A 25692-nucleotide genomic window follows, 5' to 3' on the forward strand; every position below is an offset into this window, starting at 1 on the left:
CTTGGGCCACGCACCGCCACGAGACACCGCAACGCCACTTAATCAGAACCCGCAGAAGCCAGTAATTTTTTTAGGTGCCGTCGTTTTAGTTAACACAAGTTTGTATGACTGTGCCTAGTTTTTAGTCTTTTACCTGCGTTTTATTTACGCGATGGTTGCGCCGCGTAACCAAGGCCGGCGCAAACTGATTCAATGAAAATGAGGGCGAGTGCATGGGCGTCGTGGGCGAGAGTAACGCTGGATTGGTTTAGCATCGGTAGGGCGTGTGGCGATGTTGTGCGTGTGTTTGTATTAATCGGAGCCCATTTGAAGTCATAAATTGCAAATTACACAACGCAGTAGCTTACCGAGCCGGCACGCGCTGCTGTCAAGGCCGCGGCCGTGAAATTGGCCTCGAGGTGGAGTGACAGCGCTCGCCGAAGCGTAACTCGACGACCGCCAGTGCCGCCAGCTGACCGCAGCGCAGCATGGTCCTACCAAACGACATGCCCGAGCCCGACAACAATAACTCCGGCGACGACGCCCTGCCGGCTGTACCCGCATACCACATGCACCAGCACGTCTCGTCCGATTCGGACTCCGAGTTAGGTGATGGGGACAGCGTGGATGGCGGCGGCGGCTACCAGCTTCTGCCCCAGGACCCCGACCAGGAGGCGAGCGACGCGGTGCGTCCCGCCGACATCCATAGTCTGTCGTGTTTGGGATATTGCTGTGGTCCAAAGAGTACATTTTTGTGCGCTTGCACTTATAGTGGCTATTCCCCGCATTTAGCCGTTGTGTGTGTGTTTGTTGTCTGTGGCTACAGTGGCTACACCTGCCTCCTCTGGAAGGTGGCCCACCTGCCACTGTGGGCAGGTGGCAGTCTGCCCATGTGTACTACATATACATACACCTGGCAGGTTGTGATAGCATCACAAGGTCACATGACCTAGGTTGCAGGTGAGCCACCTGCTTTAAAGCAGATGGCTCACCTTTTATAAAGACGACGTACCACGATAAACATCTTAGCGTAGCAGTGTTTTCATGATGCAAAAATTGTGAAACACACCTTGCTCGCGCACATATTTGCATTTGGCCTACCTATGCAAATCAGCTGCCGTTTTTATTCTTAAAGGCAGAGCAACCTGCATCATGGCAGGGTGCAGAATCTTTTTGTTGGCTGACACACAGCTTGGCGCTTCAGGTTACTGCATGGATCCATAGCATGTTTGGGCGCCTCTTGGAGAAACGAGCTTCCAACGTATCTGTAAGAGCCGTGGAACAGTCTCCCTGGAGCCCTCATTTGAAGCTAATGGCGTAAACTTTTGAAGGTTAGCAGTATAATGACAATGTCATATTCCGTATGTGTAATTGTTCTCGTAATCAAGAAAGTGTACTTGGCATGATTCTGCAGTTGATCTGGCTTTGGTGATGTTTCTGGTCACGCATTTCTGTGTAGGCCGCAAAGGCCACAGTTCTAAAGACCCGGCTGAAATGCCGTTGAAAATCGAAATGCTTGAAGAAAATTTGGTCCGTTCATTAAGTGTCCCTTATATATGAGTGCCTTCTCACAGATGTCCATACTAACCATCTTGGTCGTCATTTCCGCCATGCATGCCTGCATCAGTGTTTCTACAATTAATTTGTAAAAATAATTGGAAATTAGTAAGTTTACTATTTACAGCAACATTTTTTGGTAGATATGTTTATTTGAGTGTGCCTCAACAGCCAAGTGGCCTAAACGAGCCCACACTAGGTCAGATACATCAGAATGACCACTTAAAGACATTTAAAACCAGGCATGAAAACAACAATTAGGCAAATATGTCCGTGTCAATAAACGTTTTGTTATACAGGATTTGTAAACGAGTGATTGGACAGATGGCGTGCAAATCGGGATAAAATGTGTCGAAACATTTTGCGACTTTTGCATGCGGCACACGAAAATTCAGCGACATCAGTAAGGTCCCACAGTTAATGAAACCGCGCACAACTTTGCAGAAACTGCATGTCACGTATGCGTCGCCTGTCGCCAAGGGTACACATATTGAGGTCTGCCAAGAGAGAATCATAGTCGTATAAACGACGGCGACCAATATATCTATCATAATAGATGCATATGAACTTACGCTGGACATTTTCAATTTTCGTGCAATAGGCGACAGATATGCTATTCCAGGCTACTGATGCGAACTCAAGACGCGGTCTCACAAGGGTACAGTACAGAGTGTGTAGACATTCGTGCCGTCGAAATTTACCACCACATTACCACCAGTTGTTATGGCATCAGCAAGGGTCTTGTCATTACGAGGAATCAGATACAATGGTGTGTGCAAAATTACTTATTTATTTATTTATTTGTTTATTTATTAGTTATCTGCATCGCCCCGCAGGGCATTACAGCAGGGGGGCACAGACTTCATTATAGGTATAAAACAATTATTGCAGTGCATGGAAAAATGCTTCATTAGATGTAATACATACAATGCTCGATGGCAAACTGTTCCAGTCTCGAACAGTTCTAACAAAAAAAGAATAACGCAAGACGTCACCCTTGCAAGAAAATTCCCTGACCTTCAAGCAGTGGTCCAGTCGCTTTGATATATAATGAGGCGCCTGGATATATTGTTCGCGGTTTATGCCAGTTTTTGAATAAGAAATCTCGTGGAAAAATTTCGATCTGATGTACCTTCTACGGTCCTTCAACTCTTGCCAGTTAAGTTTTCGTTTGCTTTCCGTCATACTAACTTGCCAATTATAATTACCAAGAACAAATCTAACAGCCCTATTCTGAATTTTCTCTAATTTTCTTGCACACTCAGATGTGTGTGGGTCCCAGCAAACACATTCATATTCAAGTATGGAGCGTACATGACTGAAATACAGCTGTGTTTTTAAGTTACTTGGTAAATGGCTAAAATTCCGCCGTAGAATACCCAAACGTGATGCAGCCTTATTCGCAATATAATTAATGTGCTTATTCCATCGTAAGTCCGATGTAAAAAAGACGCCTAGATATTTAAATGACTTGCTTATGTTTAGAGTAAAATCATTAACCCTATACCTATACGGATGATTAGCACGTTTTCTTGTGAAGGTGACGTGAACAGTTTTGTTTATATTTAAGGACATGTCCCAACGTACACACCAGTCTGCTACAGTATCTAAATCAGTTTGCAGGATTTGTGAATCAGAAGTGGAATTTACTACTCTGTAAACAACACAATCATCGGCAAACATCCTGAATGAAGACTGTATGCCAACTGAAATATCATTAATATACAGCAAAAACAAAAGTGGTCCCAATACTGAGCCTTGGGGAACACCCGACGTAGCTGGTGCATACTGTGAAGAAATACCGTTCAGAACAACAGCCTGTTTTCGTAACGACAGATATTCTGCAATCCACGCAATTACTTTACAATCCAGGTTATACGCTTTCAATTTGGAGAGAAGAAGACTGTGTGCGACAACATCAAATGCTTTGCGGAAATCCAAGAAAATGCAGTCCACAACTTGTTGCTTATCGATTGCCGATGCTAAATCATGAACGAACTCTACCAGCTGCGTACTGCAGGAAAATCCACTCCTGAAACCATGTTGACTAGTGCATAGGAGATGTGTTTGGTGAGATGGGCCATAACGCAACTATATATTACATGCTCCATAATTTTACAGGTTATGCTGGTTAAGGAAACGGGTCTGTAGTTTCCTTATTAAAACTGTGGTTCTTTAGTTGCCTAATTGCTATACTGACTGACGATGTCATGAGTAAGGATACCCCTCTCTTCAGACATTAAGTGAGAAGAGTACAGATCATAAGGGAAGTGCAAATCGAGTATGCTTTGGCCTATGTTGGCCCAGCTATTCCTGGACATGTTTAGCATGCATTCCATTTTGCTGCAACAGGATAGTAATGGCATTGGATGTGGTGTAAGGTTATAAGTATCTATAGCTATGGCATTGGAGAGCATGCAACTTGTCGCTTGAGTACACTCCAAGTAATTGTAATTCCTCCATTCCATAAGTTCCCTACTTGTTTCATACAGTTGTCAACTTGTATAAGAATAGAAGTAATAATGATTACGATTATCTAGGATGTAACCAGTTACTCAATGTAAATGATAAATCCACTTGCCTTTTCAGGGTTATTGAAGTTGCTGTAGACTCCGTAACAAAGGTGCTGGTTACAACGAGTAATATTAAGAGTATGCTGGTGGAATAGCTGGTCAGCTGAACCAGCCAGCTGGGCCAGTTGGTTGTTTCTAACCTGGTAGAATGTGAGGTGGGCATTAGCAATGCAGTACAATCGCAGCGTCCACCAGTCAGTCTTTCATCATTACCATTTTTAGCATCTGGCTGCATCTCAAGCCTGTCAGTTGCTTAACACTGTGTTACAGACACGCAGACTGTCGGCTGAAAAATCTCTGCATGGCCTTTCCGGTCCTTAGTGAAGCAATGTGCACCTTTCGCTTTTGAGTTGTTTGTATGTACTGTATGCATGTGATGTGCACGTCATGAATGGCCAGAGAAAAAATCGTTCTTTGTTTGGTCTTCCCAGGAAGAGGCAGAAGATGAGGAGCCGGCAGCTTCTCCTGCTGGGTCCCTGGCCTTGCCCGAGGTAAGCCAATCATGCGGAGCATACCAGTGGCATTATTGGACATTTCTGCAGTTGTTAGGAGCAGCAACTGTTGATGAGTTATTTCATCTTTGGGCATTTTACATTGACAGCTGTCAAGTGCCCTTTCCTGGGTTTTTGCATCGCCATCGTAGTAGCAGTATGTCATAACCTTCACCGTAACTGGTGGGTACATTGCCATGAGAACCTCTGAAAGGGTGGTTGCTATGGAATAGAAGAGTATGTCGTGAGTGGAGGAATCCATCACCAGTGGGTAGTTACCACCGGACACATCTAGATGGTAGCCGCGTTGGAAGGAGGGGGGTATGGCGAGAGCGTAGGAAGGCATAACCGGAAGATGGTTACCGTGGGAACTGCCTGAAGAGTGGAGGAATCTCCAACCGGAGGATGGTTACCTTGGAAAGAAGAGGCCATACGAGAGTGTAAGGAAGCGTTTTTTTTTCTTTGGTCGGCGTTCCTTCTTCATCGTCAATATGTTTGTCCCCGACCAGATGAGTTTTCGTCGAACTCTTGACTTCACTTCTTTAAGGAAGCGTAACCGACAGGTGATTGCCACAGAAACCGCCCAGCGAGTAGTTACTCTGGAATGAGGAGAGAAAGGCTACCTTGGAAGTAGGAAGGTATGTCAAGAGTGTTGGAAGGCATAACCCATAGTAACCACCTCGAATGTAGAGACCCTGAAAGGAAGAGGGTTTCATGAGAGTGTAGGAATGCGTAATCAGAGGTGGTTACCTTGGGAACCATCCAGGGGGTGGTTACTGTGAAAGGAGGAAGGAGAGTATGGTGAGAACGGAGTAATATAGCACGGTCCATCTGGGGCAGCTGCTGCGAAATGCGATGCCCGAGGAGAGTGTTATTCATGGTGCCATGCGCCTCGAGCGGCAGACTAAAGAGGAGAAAAAGTCTCAAAGCAAGTATGTGCAGCAAACTGAAAAGAGTGCTTTAGAACTATACTCTGTTTCATACATAGCAGACAACGTTGCCAAAACTAACACGCCTGTTCGCGCATGCCAAGATGCCAAGTCCGCACGCAAAAAGTAGTTTGCCATACAACCGAAGCGAACACAAGCATATTTCGTAGCGACATATCTTAAGTGCCGTGACTGGCACCTCCTGGACTTCATTTTACCTCTTGCCACATTTTCGCACTGCAACTCAGGGAGATTTCGAGAAGCAAAAAGTGCACGTGGCGGTATGATACGCAGTTGGTAGGGTGAATCGCTTTTACTAAATCCGCGCCGAAAAAGTAGTTCACACTCTGTGAAAGTTATGGCCAGAGAGCCCGAACACTGAGCGCCTCACTGCTTCAACTGCGATTTTCAATGCTACTACGTCGTTTTATACCGCTCTTTGTATTCATCCAAACAATGACCGGAGTTTCGAGAAGAACGAACGATACGTGGTGGAGTGATATAGTTTCGCGGACGCACTACTTCAGCAATCTGCGCAGCTTTTCCTGCTATGTATGAAACGGAGTATATACAGATACGAATTTGCTTTCTTGTTTGCTACCTCAACATATTGTAAAAACCTTAACGACTATCTCTTTCTTATTACACAGTGGTAACCATCCTATCAATTTTTTTGTTTGTATGTTATTGGATTCTGTGCTTACTGTTAATGCATGTTTTTGCTTGCACTGCTCTGTCGCATGTGAATAGCTTTTTGCCAGAAGTATAATATGTTTTATTGTTCTGTAGCAGTTTTTATGAGTTAGTATTTTTATGACCTGTTTGTACAAATAATCGGCATTGTTGCATCATGTAGTATTATTGTTGCGTTGCACTTTGCATCATCACATTTAACACAGGTTCTGCAGGTTGTAGACATGAAAATTTTGGTTGCATGTTCTCTTCTTTGTAGTGATGCATAATACATTGGCATACATGAATCACCGTGTGAAATTCACCTACACCTGGCACATATTCTCTCGTGCTGTTTCGGTTTTGGTATAATATCAAAATTGACTTCAGGTCAAACGAGAGGGAAAGAAAATATTGTGATATAATAGCAGCATCTTTATTTTCATTTGCTCCAACTCTTATGCCAGCCTGCCCCTAAAGCCGGAGTAATCAAACACTAACAAGCAGCTACGGCACTGTTAGAAATGGAATGGGTTTATTCTCAATGAAAAAAACCTGAAAGCTGAGAAGGTAGTCAGTATGAAGACATGATAATGTCTCTTGAGCCCATCAAATTCCTCTAGAGCAAAGCATTTGCTGCACAGTGCAGCAACGTCGCCGTTTTTATATGCCTCATGGGACCTGAACTGAACTTTGACGTCACAGTCACAGTTCAAAGCGAAACAAGATGAGAGAACAGTCGAATTATAAGTTGTTTACCAGGTGAAGGTGAATTCTATCAGGCGACTTACGCTTACTGATTTCCTGTGCTTCATTATATAAGCAAAACTTAATGCATGCAATCCTTTAACTAGCCCTCAGTTACGGACTTTGCTTACCTTGTGCAGTAAAAAAACATGCATGGGAACGTGGATGGCACCTACCATTGCTGACAACTTGTTGTGTTGCCACAGGCCCCCAGTGAGTGGCGGCCGACAGAGGAGATGCTCCGGCCAGCTGAGCCCCGTCCAGTGGAACCGTTAGCCCAGGGTGAGTGATTTGCTTGGGCGTTTGTGAGCAGTGGCTTCGGTAGTTTCGGCGAGGGCGCTGACATTACTGGCTTCGCCGTGCAGCACAAATCCAGGCCATCCAGGCGGCCATGGCAGGGTTTGAACTGCCGAGCTCACACGTGCCCCCCTGGGCCAAAGACGTGCCCGAAGAAGAGTGGAAACAGTGCCTCTACCGCAAGCTCCGAGGCCTGCCAACACAGCAACCATGACTTCTCTCTGTGGACTGTCTGTGGCTAGTTTTGCGGAATAAACCTTGCTCTAAGTATCCAAGCCCAATGAGTGCTACCCAAGAATACTTGATGATCAGGCGAATCGTGCTCTACTGGAGGTCTGTTACTGCCAACATCATTGTTGTCGTCAGCCCAGTTGTGTCCACTACGCAACAAAGGCCTCTCTCATTAACCTCCATGTCTCATGCAAGCTATGGCTGCCACAGTCCCGCAAACTTTTTTGTGCTCCCGAATCTTTGCCACCCTCAGCTATGTCAACCTTCTCATGGAATCCACTTTGTTACTCTTAGGTGCCACTGTGACAGTAGCCAACAGCCACAGAAACCAAGGGGCACAGGGGATTTTTTTTAAATTAATTTATTTATTTTGTGGTGTTGGTCAATTTAGAATATTACTGAATATGTCATCGCTTAAAGCTAATTGATTAGAAAAGCAGAAGAAAAAACAACCACATGCCGCCGGTGGGATCCGAACCCACGACCTCCGAATTACGCGTCCGGTGCTCTACCGCGGAGCTACGGCGACGGCTGTCAAACCCTCTGCTTTACAAGTAACCTAACCTTAAGAGTGTTCATCAGCGGCACCCACTGGTTATTTATCTCTGCCTTGCATGTCCTGCCCCTGTTCATCTCTCGTCCTTAATTTCCCTTAGGCTGTCATTAACTCACGTTTGTTCCCTTACCCACTCTCCTCTCTTCATGTCCCTTAACTTTGCCGCTTGTTTTCATATGAGCCCCTCCTTTAGCATCCAGGTTTCTACTGCATAGGACAGTACCAGTAGGATACGAATGTTGTGTGCATTCCTCTTGAGTGATCAGAATGAATGAGTGGACAAAACTTTATTGGACGCTGCTAGAGATGTGAAGGCCTGAAAAAAACACTGCAATTTTGGGAAGAAACCGGTTTTTTTCGTTTTTTTCAGACGAGGGAAAATGGAAAAAAACATTGAAAATTTCACAATGCAATTTCAAGGTTTTACGATTGCTTGCTTTTACTTTAGGTTTTTGTTTTTGCTTTGAAAACAATTACAGCGTGCATCTTTGAACGATTGGAGGGCAGTCGTCATCGCCGGTGCCAGGTACTGCTTTTTAAAACGTTCATGCTACGAGTACGTGGGTTGAAGGCCAGGTCACATATAAGATCCAGGCTTGACTTAAAAACACACTAATACTTGAACTCACGGCTGAAGTAGAACAAAACGGCTGCAAATTCTACAGCGCTACACACACGCATAAATAACATAGGCTGCTGTGCAGGTAAGCGGTTTTAGCCAAATACAAGCCTAGCTTCTTGATTTCCGACATAGCAGAGTACAGAACATCCGCAGGAATTTGGTACAGGACAGGGGTCTTCAGCGAAGCACGTGACCCCATCTACCTGGTGGCAAGGCCTTTGCACCAACCAGCCGCTAACTCGTCTGGCTTGCCGACTGCTGCAGATACCACCATCATCCGCCAGCTGCGAACAAACTGGTCACGTTTTGGGAATGTCCATACAAGGATTCACAACAGGCTTTCAGGGGAACGCGTTCGAAAGCTTGTGTATGTGCAGTCGAACCTAGCTGTGGACACAGCTTCAATCCATGCTGCTGCGCGTAGTGCCGCATCCAGCGACAGTGATTCTGAGTCCCATATGGAGTGACTTATAGATCAGTTTTCATGTCACCTTTCTCAGTGCAATAGAACAAGAAGTTCGTTCCACAAATATGATATTTATACCTCCATATTCGCATGAAGTGCAAATCATTATTTATCTTCTCGGTGCAATAGAACCAGAAGTTCGTTTCACAATATGACATCTATAACTGCATATTCGACTGAACTTCGGAGCATTATTATTGATTGGTGTGCTATTGCAAATAAATCTGTTTCTGTCATGTTTTGCAAAACTTACAATTTTTCATGAAAAAAACCCTGAAAAAAAAAACGGTTTTTTTCACGCCGTTCAAATTTTCCTGAAATTTTACATCTCTAGACGCTGCTGCTGTCCTGGCCCTTTCTGCCAACTGTTGCTGACAGTGGCTCCAAGCTGGACAGCACGTCCTCCCACTTGTATGCTAGCTAATGTTTGGATTCCTTTGACGCATATGCCCATGCCATTTGAGATAGGGTCGCTATTTCTTTGCAAAATTGGCTGTTGTTCTTGTATAGGATAGGGTACATTTTATTCTTGAGGTAGGGATTGTGGAATGTATTGGTTTGGAGTCTTCTGATGGTTACTTTGTTTTCTTTGGTTAGCTGTTTGTGAAATGGGGGGGTATACCCGTCAACTAAGTGTGTAATGTTGAACACTGTCATGATATGACATAGCACAACATCAGTCATATCAGAGAGAAGCAGTTGACGCTAAGTAAAGGGAATGGAGTTGAGCGTAGCTGTTGGGTATAATATTTGCAGAAAATTTGCAGACACGACGGCTGAGGAAAGCCACCTGAAAAGCCTGCTGGATTGTATTATAATATTGTCATGGATTGTCAGTGGACGTTTGTGGAGGCTACTTGGAGCGGCATTTGTTCACCAGTGAGATTTATTTGAACCTGGTTGCAGTGATGGTTGTGATGACTGCACTGATGATGATGATGGCTTGGCTCTCGAGCATCTCTTGAGACTTCAGGACATGGATGGTTCGAATTGATCCAAGTCTGGGAACAGCTCCTTTACTAGAGCCCACAGCATATCCTGCATGCAGAAAGGTACACTGCCTTGTATTCCAGATGACATGTGGCTTGCATGTCATAGTATAGAACTGTTGGCTTACAGTGTCCAGCCCAGCCCCTTCCTTGGCAATGTACCTCTTGCATGTGGTGTAAAAGGCCCTGTGTGAACAAATCCGATGTACACATTGTCTGAGAACACTTAGGTAGCACAGAATACAACGTAGTGTTAAAGCATGAAAGGTGAAATTCTGTGAGTACTGTGGTGTCTTCCATAGCCTGTGTGCAGCTCTCAAGCGAACATACTGGTTGACTTATGAAGCAGCCAGTCAATAAATTTTCAATTTTCTCCATACAGAACGAGACAGGAGTAGAAGCTCTACAGTTTGATCGATGTCCTGCCCCCTTTATAACTTGAAAGTACACTAGAAATGAGTTTTCTATGATTAAATATGAGAGCTTTCTATTGCTTCATATTTATCTCAATATATGCTTTCATATCATACGTGTACTAACCAGCTCAGCAATGCGTGCCAATGCACTCACTCGTTGGAGAGTTGTGGCTGCTTGACAAGGTGTTCAGTGAGCTGTGCCAGGAAGCTAAGGTAGGGGGCCCCCTTTTCAAGGCCACCAACATGGTCGTCCTCCTGTTCAGTGTCCGTGGAAGCACTCTGAGATGAAACTGGGCTTGCTGGCCGCATACTTCGCAGAGGCCCTTGGTAGCACCAGGGCATCTGCGCCAACCGTGACTGCGCCCGGTTTGCGCTGCATGACCGAGGCTCTGTTGATGGGACCTCCGTGGGACGGCACCGGCTCAGCAAGTCAGCCAGTCGAGCTGCTACTGCTGTTGCCTGGTGTTCCTGCCCTCGTGTGTGGACCTGGGCTAGCCAGTGCTCTTGTGAGCGACGCTACAAAAGGGACTAGTTGGTATCACCCAATTACTGAAAAATGTGCTTAAAGGATGCAGAGAATGAACGGCGACATTGAAACACAAGGTACGGGCGACTGAACGGTCTCGCCTAGGCAGACGCATGCTACCTTTCAAATTTTCTCTGCTGCCGTCGTAGTTGCTCTTTAAATAGGGGACAGGAAAAAAAAACTCTCGCTTTGTCAGGAAAAAAAAAAAAAAACACCGTTATTCACAATATATATATATATATATATATATATATTGGTTTATTGGGGTTTAACGTCCCAAAGTAGCTCAGGCTATGAGGGACGCCGTAGTGAAGAGCTCCGGAAATTTCGACCACGTGGGGTTCTTTAATGTGCACTGACAATATATATATATATATATATATATATATATATATATATATATATATATATATATATATATATATATATATATTTATATCACTATGACGAAGGCCAGACCCTGGTCGAAACGTTAGAATAAAGTTGTTTTTCTACCGTGTGTCAACCGAATTACGTGTATGTTCTACCGAATCCATCCGATCTTCACCCCCTTCTTATATATATATATATATATAATGCAGCAAAAAAAAAGGGAAAATCTTGACACGGTATGTAGTAGTAAGAACATAGACCAACGTTTGAAACGCTTGAAACAATTTATTGACGTTTCGACCGTGGAACGGCCTTCGTCAGAATGTCTGGATCGAGAGGGATGGCACAATATATGTAGGGAAAAACAACGCACAGGATAACAGAGCAAAAAAATTCAATAAAAAAAGCATCAGGCGCATGTCTACATATATTGTGCCATCCCTCTCGATCCAGACATTCTGACGAAGGCCGTTCCACTGTTTCCATTGTTTCAAGCGTTTCAAACGTTGGTCTATGTTCTTACTATATATATATAAGCAACATCGCTGAGTGCTGCTTCAAATGTTCATTTCCCATTTTGAAGGAAAGACCACAAACATCATCATTATCTGAATCAACATTTTCATAATATTTTGGGAGTGTTACCACAGCTTTTGGTTGCAAGCAAAGTAAGGGAAACATGGTTGATTGCGTTGCTCTTGTACACCACGGCAACAGAAAAACCTTGTTTCTCATTTGGAAGCAAAGGGGCAATGTTGACAGGTGTGCTTGGGAAGGTAGATGCTGCAGAGAGATTATGGACACATGCAGCAGCATTACTCTTGTGTATTGATGAAGATATGCGCATAATACTAGTGCGAAAAGGCTCTGCACAAGGACTGATGGACACACAAAATGCAGCATCACTTCTCCAACAGTCATTCAGCATACCACATCTTTCTTGTGCTCTGTCTTTGTACACTGGCACTGTGTTTAGTCGGAATCGACTAGCTGTAATGCTGTCGTGACTTCCACTTGTCACTACCACCTGAGGCACTGACCAGTGTTGCATATATTAGCTGACCAGTTAAAAAGCAGTGTATGCAGTTATCATATTCTTGATGTGTAATACACACTGAATGGTGGTGGAGGTTAAAACTTTGTCCTGAAAACACTGTTCAGGCAGTTTAGAGCAGGGGATAAAATATGTTTGACCCTTCTTGCTTCTGGTCATTAGCATGTCTAGGGACGACCATGGAGAGCACAGAAGTGATGCAAAAATAGCAAAAGCAGACGGAAAATATCGTGAGGAAAGCAAGGGTAAATTAAAAGACATGTCGTCACAGTTTCTATTTCGACTTCACTCCTATGCTGAATTTTATAAATTATTGCATTATGATTTGAATATGCTTGTCTCTAAATGGAACCTGTACAGTACAGAAGTCCTCATGCGCTTTTGATCCATGTTGACTTTCTTGTTATGTAAGGTTGTCGAACCTGACCACTAAATTGCTTCTGGGCATTTCAATGGAAAATTAAGTTTCCTTTGTAGGCATATGCCTGCACTTGGGTGGATGCTAATGCATAATTACTTCCTTATTTCAAAATTATCATCACAATAACCTGGTACTATCCTTACGTGTGCTAAAAACGCAACAATCCTGCATTTTTGGTTTGCTTTGGGTTTTGCTTGCACTGATTGGTTCTTTTGTGCACCCTGCATTCTGGTATTCTTTCAGGCTGCATTAGTTCCGCCTTCATTTGCACAAAATTAATGGAAGAGTAGATGTGTACACCAAGCTCATGCAAAATTGTGGAAAACACAGGGTTTGCCTTCTTCTCGACCACAACACAGTAGAACTTGCCTTTGAAACTTGCTTCCCAGCTCGGGTGGGCTGAATACGTTGCCTGCCCGTGTCCACTGCAGCTACGCAACAAAGAGGCAAAGCTGTATGCAATCTTTGCCAAGAAAGGAATGCAATATTCTCCGATTGAATTCAATCCATAATGAGGTTCTGTTTTTAAAAACAATCAATGTGAACAATCAATCAAATTTCAATGCTCCTCCACAAATGTCCGTCTCTCCACAAGTCAGAAAGCTGGCATGATAAACTAGGCTCAGGTCAAGCTTGCAATATGTATGGTATCGTTGATTTTGATTACTTTTCGAGGTAAGCAAGATTGCTGTGATAGATTTACGCACAAATATGCACTCACACTCCCAGAAGAACGAAATCATGCTTCTGTTAATGTCGTTAACAAATTACAGGAACTCCAGCATAAATTTATTGGGACGCCTTAAATACTTGAACCAGTTACCAAACTTAAAGTAGGCTCCTTATCAATGATATCAGTGGTCCTCAGTGCCAAGGCTTCTAAAAACGATATGATCATCAGCGATACTCCGTATTGTGTGTGTGTACATGCGTGCATATGTGTGTGTCCAAGCCTAAGCCAACCCAGATCTAAGCCACTTGGTAATGGAGCTGCAACTGGAGAGAAATGCATCAGTGATGAATGAGACTAAATTGAGCGAACTGATTTTAAACTGCTGGTTGCATCAACAAAACAGCAGCTGTTTACAGCTAACCAAAGCGACCTACTGTGCAACACATGCCAAGTTTTCATCATTATTTAAAATGCTTGAAATGCATTTTCAATAAAAGCAGAGGTTCATAAGCTGCAGCCTGCCCCGGAGAGCTTTTTCTGTGCTGGTTATTGGTTATTTGGGTTTAACGTCCCAAAGCAACTCAGGCTATGAAGGACGCCATAGTGAAGGGCTCCGGAAATTTCGACCACCTGGGGTTCTCTAACGTGCACTGACATCGCACAGTACACGGGCCTCTAGAATTTCGCCTCCATCGAAATTCGGCCGCCACAGCCGGGATTGAACCCGCGTCTTTCGGGTCAGCAGCCGAGCGCCATAACCACTGAGCCACCACGGCGGGGTTTTCTGTGCTGGAGTTACAAAATAGAATGTTCAGTTTAAAAAAGGCAAGGGGGGGGGGGGGGGTATAATACACTGACCACACACAAAATATTAAAGCTAACAGTTTGCGAAGTACAAGAAAATTTCAATAATATGTATTCATAATCAATCTGCAAAAAGAAAACCCTTGCAACAGAGCAGCAATAGTCATCACATGATTTCTGGAAGAGTTGCCTTGGTACTGAGGAACTTTAATAAGGACCTTATTGTTTCACACTTTGGTAACTGATCGATACAAGTATATAAGACAACCAATAAATTTACACCAGAGTTCCCATAACTGGTAATAGCACTAACTAAGAAGCATGACTTTGCTCTTTTCTGGGAATATCTTGTTAATCAAATGGTACTGTGAATGGTACTTGTAGCACATAGCCTAGGTATGAATTCCGGATGGTATTTCTATCTTATCTATATATCATGTGTTTTTCTAAGGATGAATTGCAAGCAAATCAGTTTACTGAAAAAAATGGCGAAGTAGGTAACAGAAGTGTTTTTCACAAAAGGAGTGAGCCAGTGGTACCAGTAGCCTGCTCGGTGGCCAGCCAGTGCAGCATCAGGTGCTTTGCTGCCAGGCGCTGCTCAAAGCGTCCGCTCGCTGTTGCTGCCAGAGTGTGCGGCCGACGCCCATTACTCGCAGTCAGCAAGGGCTGCTGCTTCCTCCGCTGCCACATGATTGCCAGGTAGCCTTTATGTAGCCGTCATGTCTGCCTATAGCATTTCTTCTTTCTGTAAAATGCAGCAGTGTGTTTCAATGAGAAAGAAATGCTCCCAGTATATGAAAATTAAGACATCTATTCCAGCTGGTGTTGGACTTCCAGCTGGAGATAACTGAACTGCAAATTTTCCAGCTGGCCTGCTGGAGACAACACTTAGCAATGCCTTTTGCAAGATTTGTATCAGCAAAGTCCAAAAAAGGCTGTTCTTTTTTTTTTTGCAATGTATATTTATACTATAGCTGCCATGCTGCATTGCCTGTGAGATATGATTTGCCAGAGATGAGCAATTAGTCGACTAATTGAGATCATCTCTGCCACTTTGACCCTCTTGAGCTGAGAAAGTGATGTGTTCAGTTTTTTTTTTTCTATGCTTGCTTTTGCTACCAAATTCATGCAGGCCTACAGGCAGGAAATAAAGATATCTTCGTGCAGGAATTAATTGGCTTGATTGTTCGCTGAAATGAAGGGGCAGACTGCCCTCGTGACTTTCGTGCGTTACTGCAAATGCTTCTACTCAGTAACTCCATTGTGCCTCAGATATGCAGCAAGTATATGCAGTTTGACGCTCGTGCAGTGCGGGAACATGGAAGTGCTTATCTCAAACACTGGCTGTTAAAACATGAAAAATGTAGTTATTTCAGCCTGCCTTCGTCATATACTGCGGTGGAAAATGACCAGTTCTTAGGATCGAATTCCGGAGGCACGCCTGTACCACAGCGCTAGACAGCGCGCTGTCAGAACAAGGTACCATTGTCACACATATACATGCACCACCTCTCGGTGACGGAACCATCCGGCGTGCGTTTGCTAAATAACTTCATCGCACTGCTTGACGCTGTGTTCAGCAGGCGCAGTAACATGCCCTCACCGCAAGATCCAAGCATGCGCTAGGTTTGCGTTGTTTCCTGCGGTGCCCATGGCAACAGGAGTGCATGTTACGCTGGTGACCAAGCCTTCCTATTGTGCATAGTGGTTGTTCTGAGAAGTGCTGCACGAAAACAGGCACTCTGAAGCTGTTATTGTGTATTCCAAAAGCTCAGTGGGACAAATTAGACGCCAAAAGTGTATACCTACCAAGAACTAGCTCTCGCGATTGTCAAAACATTAGCAGACGACGGGTGGGGAAACGATGGCAGCGCCCCTAATTGGGATCTACATTGTAAAGGCTACATAAGTTGGAGAGGACTGAGTGCGAACACTATGCTATATAATATGTAATAAATATAAGAGTTTCTTTCAGAATAGATCTATGCAGAAAGCCATGGATTGCCTTATTTAGAAGTAGACAGACACGGCGGACACTACAAGGTCACTATCGCTGTGTCTACTTTAGTCCTGTCCGTGTCGCGCTGTGCCTTTACCTGATGAACACGCACCAATTAGATCAAAAAGTACCCTTTTGCAATACCTTATTTTTATCTTACTAAGCCTTTTACAACTCTCTATAATTACATTTTTTATGGTTTCTTACAAAGCAACGTCAAAGCCTGAAAGGCCTGTGGCGCCATCTTCTCCGCAATCCGCAACGCGAAATCCGGGCAGCGTACGTCGGCGCGGCCGTCACATGACAGCGTCTGCATCGACCGCCCGCAGCCGCAGTGGGTCTTCCTGTTGTTTATAAAGTTAATCAGGGCTGTGCAGCAGCGGCAGTTTTTTTCTCGAGCCATCAAAAGTTTCACGAAGAGTACCAGAACCGGCCTCTCTAACCAGCAGCCATGGCTCTCAGCGACTCCGATGTGAAGAAACAGGTGGGAAAGCGCCGGCGAAGCTCTTGCTTAGGATGGGAAGTCATCGTGTATGTTCTCTCTTTACCTTTCAGATAAAACACATGATGGCTTTCATCGAACAGGAAGCCAACGAAAAAGTCGAAGAAGTCGACGCAAAGGTATGCGTCCGGCTCACGCTCGGAGAACCTTGCGCATTTACGGGCTAGACGCCGCCACTCCGCCATCGGATATGTTCATACTTCAGGCCTTTATCATGGCTTGGCAATTTAGTGAAGCCCTAGAGAATTTTCCCAAGGCGGTGCCAGGGGCCAGCGGTAGCTCTCGTTTTCGTGTCAATTCCTTTTCTTTATTGGCGATATTTATTTTGTTTAGCATTAATTATGACAATTTGCCTAGGTGTGAAACTAGCACCGCGCGCAAGATCATAACTGAAACAGAAAGCTTTTCTGCATGTTTTACGTTTTTTTAGTAGACATATATCAAGCCGTACGTCAACGTGCGTACGATTTTTCGATATGTGAAACCGCTCTTTTTTTTTTAAGTAATCCAAGAACCAAATAAATGGCCAAATTACGCGTTGATGTACCAGACAGATATTCATCTACTACAGCTAGCAGATGTCTGTGCTTGCATGGTACAATTAATGTGATGTATATACTGTGGCCGAACTCCAGTTTTGGTTCATGTTGGAAAGCGTCCAGAGGTCCAGCACTCTCATAGCCATTATGTCTCATTCTGTGAAACACAGCTCATTGACGTTTTGTTGCACACACTTAAATAGAGTGATGCTGGAGGGCATTAAGTGGTTTTGTGCAGGTGAGCAGCTTGAATGTAATGACACTTAGCTAGTGCTTGTAACCTTTTATGCATTGGCAACTCAGATGTAATGCAAAAGTATGCAGGCACGTAAGTAGCATCCTTGGGAGTGCATGTCATGATTGAAGCCGTTATGCGGAACAGAAGGGCTGTTTTGAGAATTTTTCATGGTGTTGCTTATCCATCTTAGTGGGACAGCCGTGAAATCTGGAAATTGCGAGTGGTAATTGTTAATGCAGTATGGCTCTTATCTTTTTTTACCAGTGTGTGCGCAGATTGATTTGTTAGTTGGCAGAACATTTCTGCTGGCTCCTGTGGCTGCCTGCATCTAATCTCCTTAGAATACGTCTCGCAGGATTACTCACAGGATTCGGGCATATATTACTCCTTAAGGCTTTGCTCATAGCACAGCAGAGGCTACTAGATTAATTATTACTCGCCTTTATTGCAATGCTGCTAGGGCAGTCTTTCGGTCACTGGTTTCGTTTAAAAGAAGCATATAATTAAATGTACTGTACCCATGGTCACATGCTTGAACAAGTTAGGGTTTGTGGATTAACAGAATGTGGCTAGTGCAACATGAAATGGAAATGATCTGCAACTGCAACTTGATACGAAAGGTATAGGTTGGTTGGTTTATGGGGTTTAACATCCCAAAGCGACTAAGGCTATGAGAGACGCCGTAGTGGAGGGCTCCGGAAATTTCGACCACCTGAGGTTCTTTAACGTGCACTGACATTGCACAGTACACGGGCCTCTAGAATTTCTCCTCCAAAAAAATTCCAGCCGCTGCGGCCGGGATCGAACCCGCGTCTTTTGGGTCAGCAGCCGAGCACCATAACCACTGAGCCAGCACGGCGGCGATAGCCATCATCATATGCGCAGGGAATCATATAACGACAATGGTGGTGGTGGTAGCTATACCTCTGTATGTTCCGTGACGTTTACAACTCTGGCTTCGCCAGTTTGAGTGAGCAGATCTAATAAGTGCAAGTTGTGTCTGACACAGTGCGACCTTTCCCACCCTCCCCCTCTCCTCTAGGCGGAAGAAGAGTTCAACATTGAGAAGGGCCGCCTGGTTGCTGAGCAGAGGCTCAAGATCATGGACTACTATTCACGCAAGGAGAAGCAGGTGGAGCTGCAGCGCAAGATGTGAGCCCTTTTCTTTCTGTCTTCCCCTTCTTCCTGGTGGTGGTAGAGCTGCGTGAACATCAACAGGCATAGCAAAGCCGCATCATGCTTACGAAACAGAACAGATTGAATGTGTAATTTGTTTCAGGTCCTCCGTAAGTTACAGTTCACTTTGTCGGCAAGCCTATGTATTAACTCTGACTGTCATGTCATGTGCATCGGGAAATTGCATTTTGCCACTGATGACGGTGAACAAATTAGCACCACATATTGGTTGATCAATCATGATCAGTGAGTTACAGGTGGAGCAGAACCAGTGGGCCTGAAAATTAACATGCAAAAAACCAAACTAGTGTTCAACAGTCTCGCTAGGGAACAGCAGTTCATAATTAGTTGGGAGAAGCTGGAGGTGGTAAGAGAATACATCTACTTAGGGCAGGTAGTGACCGCTGCTCCGGATCATGAGAGGGATTTAACTGGAAGAATAAGAATGAGGTGGAGCGCATATGAGAGGTTCTCTCGGATCATGAATGGCAGTTTACCAATATTCCTCAAGAGAAAAAGTTAAGAACAACGCAGCGAGCTATGGAAAGAAAAATTATAGGTGTAACGTTAGGAGACCAGAAGTGGGCAGAGTGGGTGAGGGAACAAACGCGGGTTAATGACATCCTAGCCGAAATCAAGAGGAAGAAATGGGCTTGGACAGGGCATGTAATGCGAAGGCAAGATAACCGCTGGCTCTTAAGGGTAACAGAGTGTATCCCAAGAGAAGGCAAGAGTAGCAGGGTGTGGCAGAAAGTTGGGTGGGTGGATGAGATTAAGAAGTTTGTGGAGATAGGGTGGCCACAACTGGCAAAGGACACGGTTAATTGGAGAAACTGGGAGACGCCTTTGTTCTGCAGTGGGCGTTGTCAGGCTGATGATGATGATTGGTTGTTGGAAGGAATGAGAGCTGTAACTTATAAGCCACGGCCTCTGATATTGGGCATAAAAGCAGGGTTTGCTGAACCTGACTGAACCTGCTCTGTCACCAAATCTTGGAAACCATATGGTTGACCATCATGAATGCGTCACAGCGCTGCACATACAGACGAATTGTGGCAGCATGCTAAGCTCTGTTTTTGAAACAGCCGTTGAAGAAAACTATGTCGTGCCCAATTAAATCTTTGTAAACTTTTCTTTGTAATCTTGTAACTTCAAATCGTATTCAATTTACCGAAAAACAGCGCGCTTGCACGGGACAAAGAAAACACACGCACACTCATGTTGTTTTTCGGCGTTATCATGTACCAACTGGCCCGCCACCTATCCTTAATGCAGTATTCAATTTGTTTGGAATAATTTTGAGCACGTGCTGTTTGATTCGTTCAGCCAATCGAATAGGAGGGTAATCGGCTTGATATTCAAAGATTTTGAATATTCGCACACCCCTGCTTTGAATGTACGGCGCAAACGAGTTCTGAGTTCTGTAGGTTCACGTAGAGAACTGTATCATTTATATATGCGGTAAATCACGCGAAGCTGTTGTGCACTAAAGAACAGTGCAATGTGCGGAAAACACTGCACACTGCTTTTGCAGAGTTTAGCAGTTTACACGGTGTAGCATAATCGTTGCACAACTTTTCAGGGTTTAGTGCGCAGTTTTACTGAGCACAGTGTAAGGAAGCATGAGATGACGCAAGTGGCGTGTTGTTGGGCTCCTTTCCCTTTATCGCTGTTTGCATATATGCGCTCGGCTGTTTTAGCTGTGTGCTTCGGGTGTTGCGCTCAAAGTGACTCTCTGTCCTCCCGGGTGTGCATGCAGCCAGAGCTCCAACATGCTGAACCAGGCGCGGCTGCGAGTGCTACGCGAGGGCGAGGAGCACATACGCCGGGTGCTCGACGAAGCCCGCCGCCACCTCGGGGACATCACCCACGATGACGCTCGCTACCGGGAGCTGCTCGAGAAGCTCATCCTCCAGGGGCTGCTGCAGCTGCTTGAAGCAGAGGTGGGCACTCACTCACTGATTTCTCAGCCGGTGTGTCGAGTGGGCAGACTAGGAAGCACTGATTCGTCAGATATGCAAGATGTGCAGGCCTTTTTGTTTGACGTCTCTTGTCAAATGTCTTGTTTGTCATTTCATGTAAATTTCTGTCCAATTCTCGGCGTGCGTTGGTAGGTGCGAAGGAATGTGTTCCCTTCTCATGTCTTTTCATCATCATCATCATCAGCCTGACTACGCCCACTGTAGGGCAAAGGCCTCTCCCATGTCTCTCCAATTAACCCTGTCCTTTGTCAGTTGCCGCCACTGTATCCCCGCAAACTTCTTAATCTCATCCGCCCACCTAACTTTCTGCGTTCCCCTGCTACGTTTGCTTTCTCTTGGAATCCACTCCGTTACCCTTAAGGACCAGCGGTTATCTGGCCTTCGCATTACATGCCCTGCCCAAGCCCATTTCTTCCTCTTGATTTCAACTAAGATGTCATTAACCCGTGTTTGTTCCCTCACCCACTCCGCCCTCTTCCGATCTCTTAGCGTTACACCTATCATTTTCCTTTCCATAGCTCGCTGCGTTGTTCTTAACTTAAGCTGAACCCTCTTTGTTAGCCTCCACGTTTCTGCCCCATAGGTGAGTACCGGTAGGATACAGCTGTTGTATACTTTTCTCTTCAGGGATATTGGTAAGCTGCCATTCATGATCTGAGAGAACCTGCCAGGAGAGGAGAGAGTGCAAGAATTTACGATGCCAGTTGTTTTCAGGGCAGCCATGAGAATAAAAAAAAAATGAGAGGCCTGTTAGATTACCCCTGATCGATAGCAGCATTCAATGCATTTCATTTAGCACATGTGCTAGGCACACTGCTGAATTCTACTTTCAAATATGACTGGTGTGGTCACTACTGCAGGATTTAATCACTGCTGCTGCTGACGTGTGTAGCAGTACATGCTGACATGTACTGCCAGGAGTGAAAAGTATTAGAATGGATAGTTGGGCTAGTTAAACTAGCATGTGTTTGGTTTGGGCTGAAAACAGCGCGAACGGACGAAAGACAGAGAACTTTAATCTGTTCGCGCTGTTTTCTACCCAAAATGAGCAAAAAGGTTATAGTTTTAAGTATGGGGGTTTAGCGTCCCAGAGCAACTTAGGCTCTGAGGGACGCCGTAGTGAAGGGTCTCTGAAATTTTTACCACCTGGGGTTCTTTAATGTGCACTAACATTGCACTGTACGTGACCCGCCTGTCTCTGCGGTCTCATCTCCGGCTGACTTTTTTCCTCACTTTGCTGGCGCTTTCCGCCAACCGTGCTCCCATCGTGCGCCTTCTGTCGGCACCTGAATCATGCAAGCAACTCAGCAGTGACGATGGGCGTGCACTGGTCATCTCGCGCCTTCTTTCCTGTGTCCTGTTGTTTTGCATGGCCTTTGAGCACGAACTGTAGCAGAGCCACTTGGTTTCTGTGGCTGTTGGCTTCTGTCATATTTATAACGAGCCCCTCATTCCCCCTTCCTTGTTTGCTTAATTGCTTAGTGAGGGCCTCGATTCTGGCAGCCTTGATGCCACAGGAAGCATAAGAGGGTTCTCACACAGCTTCCACCCTCTCCGTTCGATGACATTCTACGTCACACTTGCGGTAACTCAGGACGTTCTACGTCCGCCGCTTATGAACGTGGGTGGCGCTGATGAACACTCTCAAGGTTAGGTTACTTGTAAACATAAATACCCCCGAAAGCAGAAGGTTTGACAGCCGTCGCCGTAGCTCAGAGGTAGAGCACCGGACGCGTAATTCGGAGGTCGTGGGTTCGGATCCCACCGGCGGCATGTGGTTGTTTTTTCTTCTGCTTTTCTAATCAATTAGCTTTAAGCGATGACACATTCAGTAATATTATAAATTGATCAACACCACAAAATAAATAAATGATAAAAAAAAAAAAATCCCCTGTGCCCCTTGGTTTCTGTAGCTGTTGGCTTCTGTCATATTTACCACGAGTCCCTCATTCCCCTTCCTTGTTTGCTTAAACCTTTTAAGTGTCATTTTTCACTGTGCTTGGGTTTGTTTTAGCAGTCTGCCTGTAAAGAAATTCACTGCCCCTTTTCACTTTGCTGGCCTGTTACTTCAGCTGCAGCCACTGAGCCCGTGCGCGTGCATTTGCTTGCAACTTCGGCTTGCGCAGGTGACTGTGTTCTGTCGGCCGAAGGACAAGAGGCTGGTAGACCTGGATGCTGTTGCGCGGAAGTTTAAGGAAGCAACAGGTCAGCAGGTGCAGCTCACCCTGGATCCCAGCTTGTCAGAGGCGACATGCGGCGGAGTGGAGCTGTTGGCCAAGCGGGGCCGCATCCGCGTCTCCAACACGCTCGAAAAGCGGCTCGACATGATCTCCCTCCAACTTCTACCACAGATCCGTACTGCACTGTTTGGTCGGAACCCCAACCGCAAGTTCTCCGACTAGACCAGCCTTCAGGTTTTAAGTGCGGTTTCATCCAGTGTAGTCAGGACTCTGTGCTAGTGTAGTGCAGCATTGGGCTGAATGTCTTGCTCGTGCATCCTTGGCATATTGCACGAGCTGCTGCATGCGGTTGCCGAGCGCTGCGCTTTGCGCTCGCTGTCATCGCATTGCAGGCTGTACATGCTTTGGATCCGGTTTCCGTATTGTTACGAATCACTGTATTTACTTATTTTGACTTGATTGTAATTCTGTTCCAATAAAAAAGTTGCAGCCATTGCAAGTGGTGTCGCTGTTAAAAGGCGTCTAGTTATTTTTGCTGCTTGGTGAAGACAGCCAGTTGCGCTTACATGCCATTTCTTGCTAACCTTTAGCACTAGTTCTTGATTGCATCCCCCTTTTTTTTTCTGTGGGATATAAAGTTGCCTCGCCCTTAGGGCGCGTAAGTCAATCGTCTTTCCCGTTTTAGTTGGAGAGCTCTAGCTAGAATTAAGTTACACGGTGTAGTATTAGTGAACATTCATAATGTTTATCAAAGTTGCGCTGCTTACGTTGCGAAAAGTTGACACAAGCTACACCTTCCATGCCACAGAATATACCCCGGTAGGTGACCCTGTGCTAGATGCATGGCTTTTACGCTGTCAGCGTCATTCCCTTGCCTCTTCGTTGCTCGGGCGCCGATAACCGTAAATGATTCATTCCCTTGTTAGCGCGAATGCTCATCCCGTATCGTTCCCTCAATCGCTATCGCCACGGCGCCATGGCCGCGTCCATGACGCGAGCAGTACTTACATATGCGTAATAGCGCCTCGAGGGATCGGTCCCGGCGAGCTTGCTTAGCAATGCGTAGCTTTTTGCACTGCCTAGATCGCGCCGCTTGCCTACTGTCATCTGGGATATGAACGCTTTCCAGCTTGCGGGTTTCACAAAGCTGCTGTGTGAAGGCCTGGTTGGCCTTGCCTCTACGGTCACGACAAATACTTCGACCCGGTACGTACGAGTGATTTCCTACGTGATAGTACGCACTTTCCGTCCGCGTAAGATGTGCGCAGAGTACGCGGTTGTGTACCGCTTAATGAGCTCGTTAGCGAGGCACTGGGGAGGATGTGTATGCTATGCAGTGCTGCTTTAGGATAGCTGCAGGGGCGTGCCCACCGCGATCTTTCTTCGGACAGTGTTCGTTGCGAAATCGCTTCCGATCTGTGCTCGTGTTTGCGCGACTACGTAATGAGATGACGGCGGTGTTTACCACCTTGCTGTATAAGGCAGGATGACTATCTTAGAGCTTTTTTTTTCGGAAAAAAATGAGAGCGCAAAGCGCGAAGAAATCCCCGCTCTCGGGCAGGCGGGGCTTTAGAGGTTTCACGCTCGCTGTGTTTATAGCGATGATACGTACAGTAAACAGAGCTCAAAAAGAACTGCATAGCGCAGCGTTTGCATCCCTGTGAGTGCCTGAGTTCCAAAAAGCAACGCCAGGACCAAAATCAGAAAAAAAAAAAACAAAGCTGAAAAGGGGGAGCGGGATATTCTGGGTGAGAGCATCTGGCTTGTCAGTGAAGAGGTGCCCGAAGAAAAAGGTGAGAGCAAACATCCAAAAACTAGCGTTGTTCGGCAGGATAACATGCGGTGAATTGAAAATGTGTGTGAAAAGCTGTAGCAGGAAGCGTACCAATATCATAACGGAAAATAATATAAACTTGTGTGCAGTGAAAAACTACCTGTGTTCCAAAGTTCTGCACCTAGCTGAAGTAGCACAGGAGAAAGTGGGTGTTACATGGGATTTTCTTTTTTGTCGACCATAAGTGCATTATATTTTAACATAAAATGTGACTTTACGTGTTGCACAATTAATATTGTCACACCCATATTTGATTGAAACTCATGTGCATGTCTCTGGTAAATTGGAGGACACCTAAACATTTAGATTAGAAATGAACTGAAGCAATACGATTTTAGGAACTATTGTATAAGTTCGGCCAGTTACCTTAAAAACTGCAGCAGTGGTGTTTATGCCCAGGTTGCAAAGTTATGTGAAGTTTTTATTGTATGGTGGGAACATATGTACCCTTGTTCTTTACGCTTAATGATACATACAATATGTACGCTACTGTCAGCACTTCACGTTTTTGTTTCCTGAGCACAATCCCAGACTGAAATTGCACTCTTTTATGTATCGCCTTTTCGCATTGATAATATGCTTAGTAGTTTGATGCTGTTTCTTGCAAAGCGTACTCTCTCTTCCACTGTTCAGGTAATCTGCTGTTGCGACATAAATCAATAAACTATCAGCATAGTAGGCATCAGAGCTCTTATTTCTACTGAATGTCACGTATCCTAGACAGAGGTAGCTACAATTGTTCTTGCTGGCTAAAATGCTGTTTTTTCAGCGCGAAACTTTCACATAGAGCTACCATTTGGTGACCAGTTTTGTTTATTACTATATTTGTTTTGGGTACTTTCTTGTATTCACTGGAATTAATTGGTA

General features: G+C 45.1%; 3 protein-coding genes and 1 pseudogene across 9 annotated transcripts in view; 3 read left to right on the plus strand and 1 right to left on the minus strand.

Moving 5' to 3' along the window:
* The first annotated feature begins 8 nt into the window (after positions 1-8).
* LOC149331016 (uncharacterized) lies at positions 9-7526 on the plus strand. The gene is made up of 4 exons (XM_089561737.1): positions 9-665; positions 4541-4600; positions 7155-7230; positions 7314-7526. The coding sequence occupies exons 1-4, from the start codon at positions 468-470 to the stop codon at positions 7457-7459; spliced, it is 480 nt and encodes a 159-aa protein (XP_089417863.1). The 5' UTR covers positions 9-467; the 3' UTR covers positions 7460-7526.
* Positions 7527-10014: 2488 nt separating this feature from the next.
* Positions 10015-16009, minus strand: LOC149331017 (uncharacterized; annotated as a pseudogene). The gene is made up of 6 exons (XR_016285761.1): positions 15979-16009; positions 14915-15120; positions 13268-13329; positions 10680-11011; positions 10238-10295; positions 10015-10158 (listed from the first exon to the last, which is right to left on the minus strand). The product of XR_016285761.1 is annotated as an uncharacterized LOC149331017 (transcript).
* A 634-nt stretch (positions 16010-16643) lies between these two features.
* On the plus strand, positions 16644-23490 carry Vha26 (V-type proton ATPase subunit Vha26). Its single transcript, XM_089561736.1, has 5 exons — positions 16644-16858; positions 16930-16995; positions 18696-18805; positions 20589-20772; positions 22938-23490. The coding sequence occupies exons 1-5, from the start codon at positions 16826-16828 to the stop codon at positions 23211-23213; spliced, it is 669 nt and encodes a 222-aa protein (XP_089417862.1). The 5' UTR covers positions 16644-16825; the 3' UTR covers positions 23214-23490.
* Positions 23491-23627: 137 nt separating this feature from the next.
* The window catches only part of LOC149331019 (anoctamin-2-like), a 29586-nt gene continuing 27521 nt past the window's right edge, over positions 23628-25692 (plus strand). For all 6 annotated transcript variants that reach the window (XM_089561729.1, XM_089561731.1, XM_089561728.1 and 3 more), the window contains exon 1: positions 23628-24197. The gene's annotated coding sequence lies outside the window, so the exon portion shown is untranslated. The remainder of the gene's footprint in view (positions 24198-25692) is intronic.

The sequence above is a fragment of the Amblyomma mixtum genome, chromosome 9, assembly GCF_055824585.1.
Source record: "Amblyomma mixtum isolate Tamu chromosome 9, ASM5582458v1, whole genome shotgun sequence".
NCBI classification, from domain to species: domain Eukaryota; kingdom Metazoa; phylum Arthropoda; class Arachnida; order Ixodida; family Ixodidae; genus Amblyomma; species Amblyomma mixtum.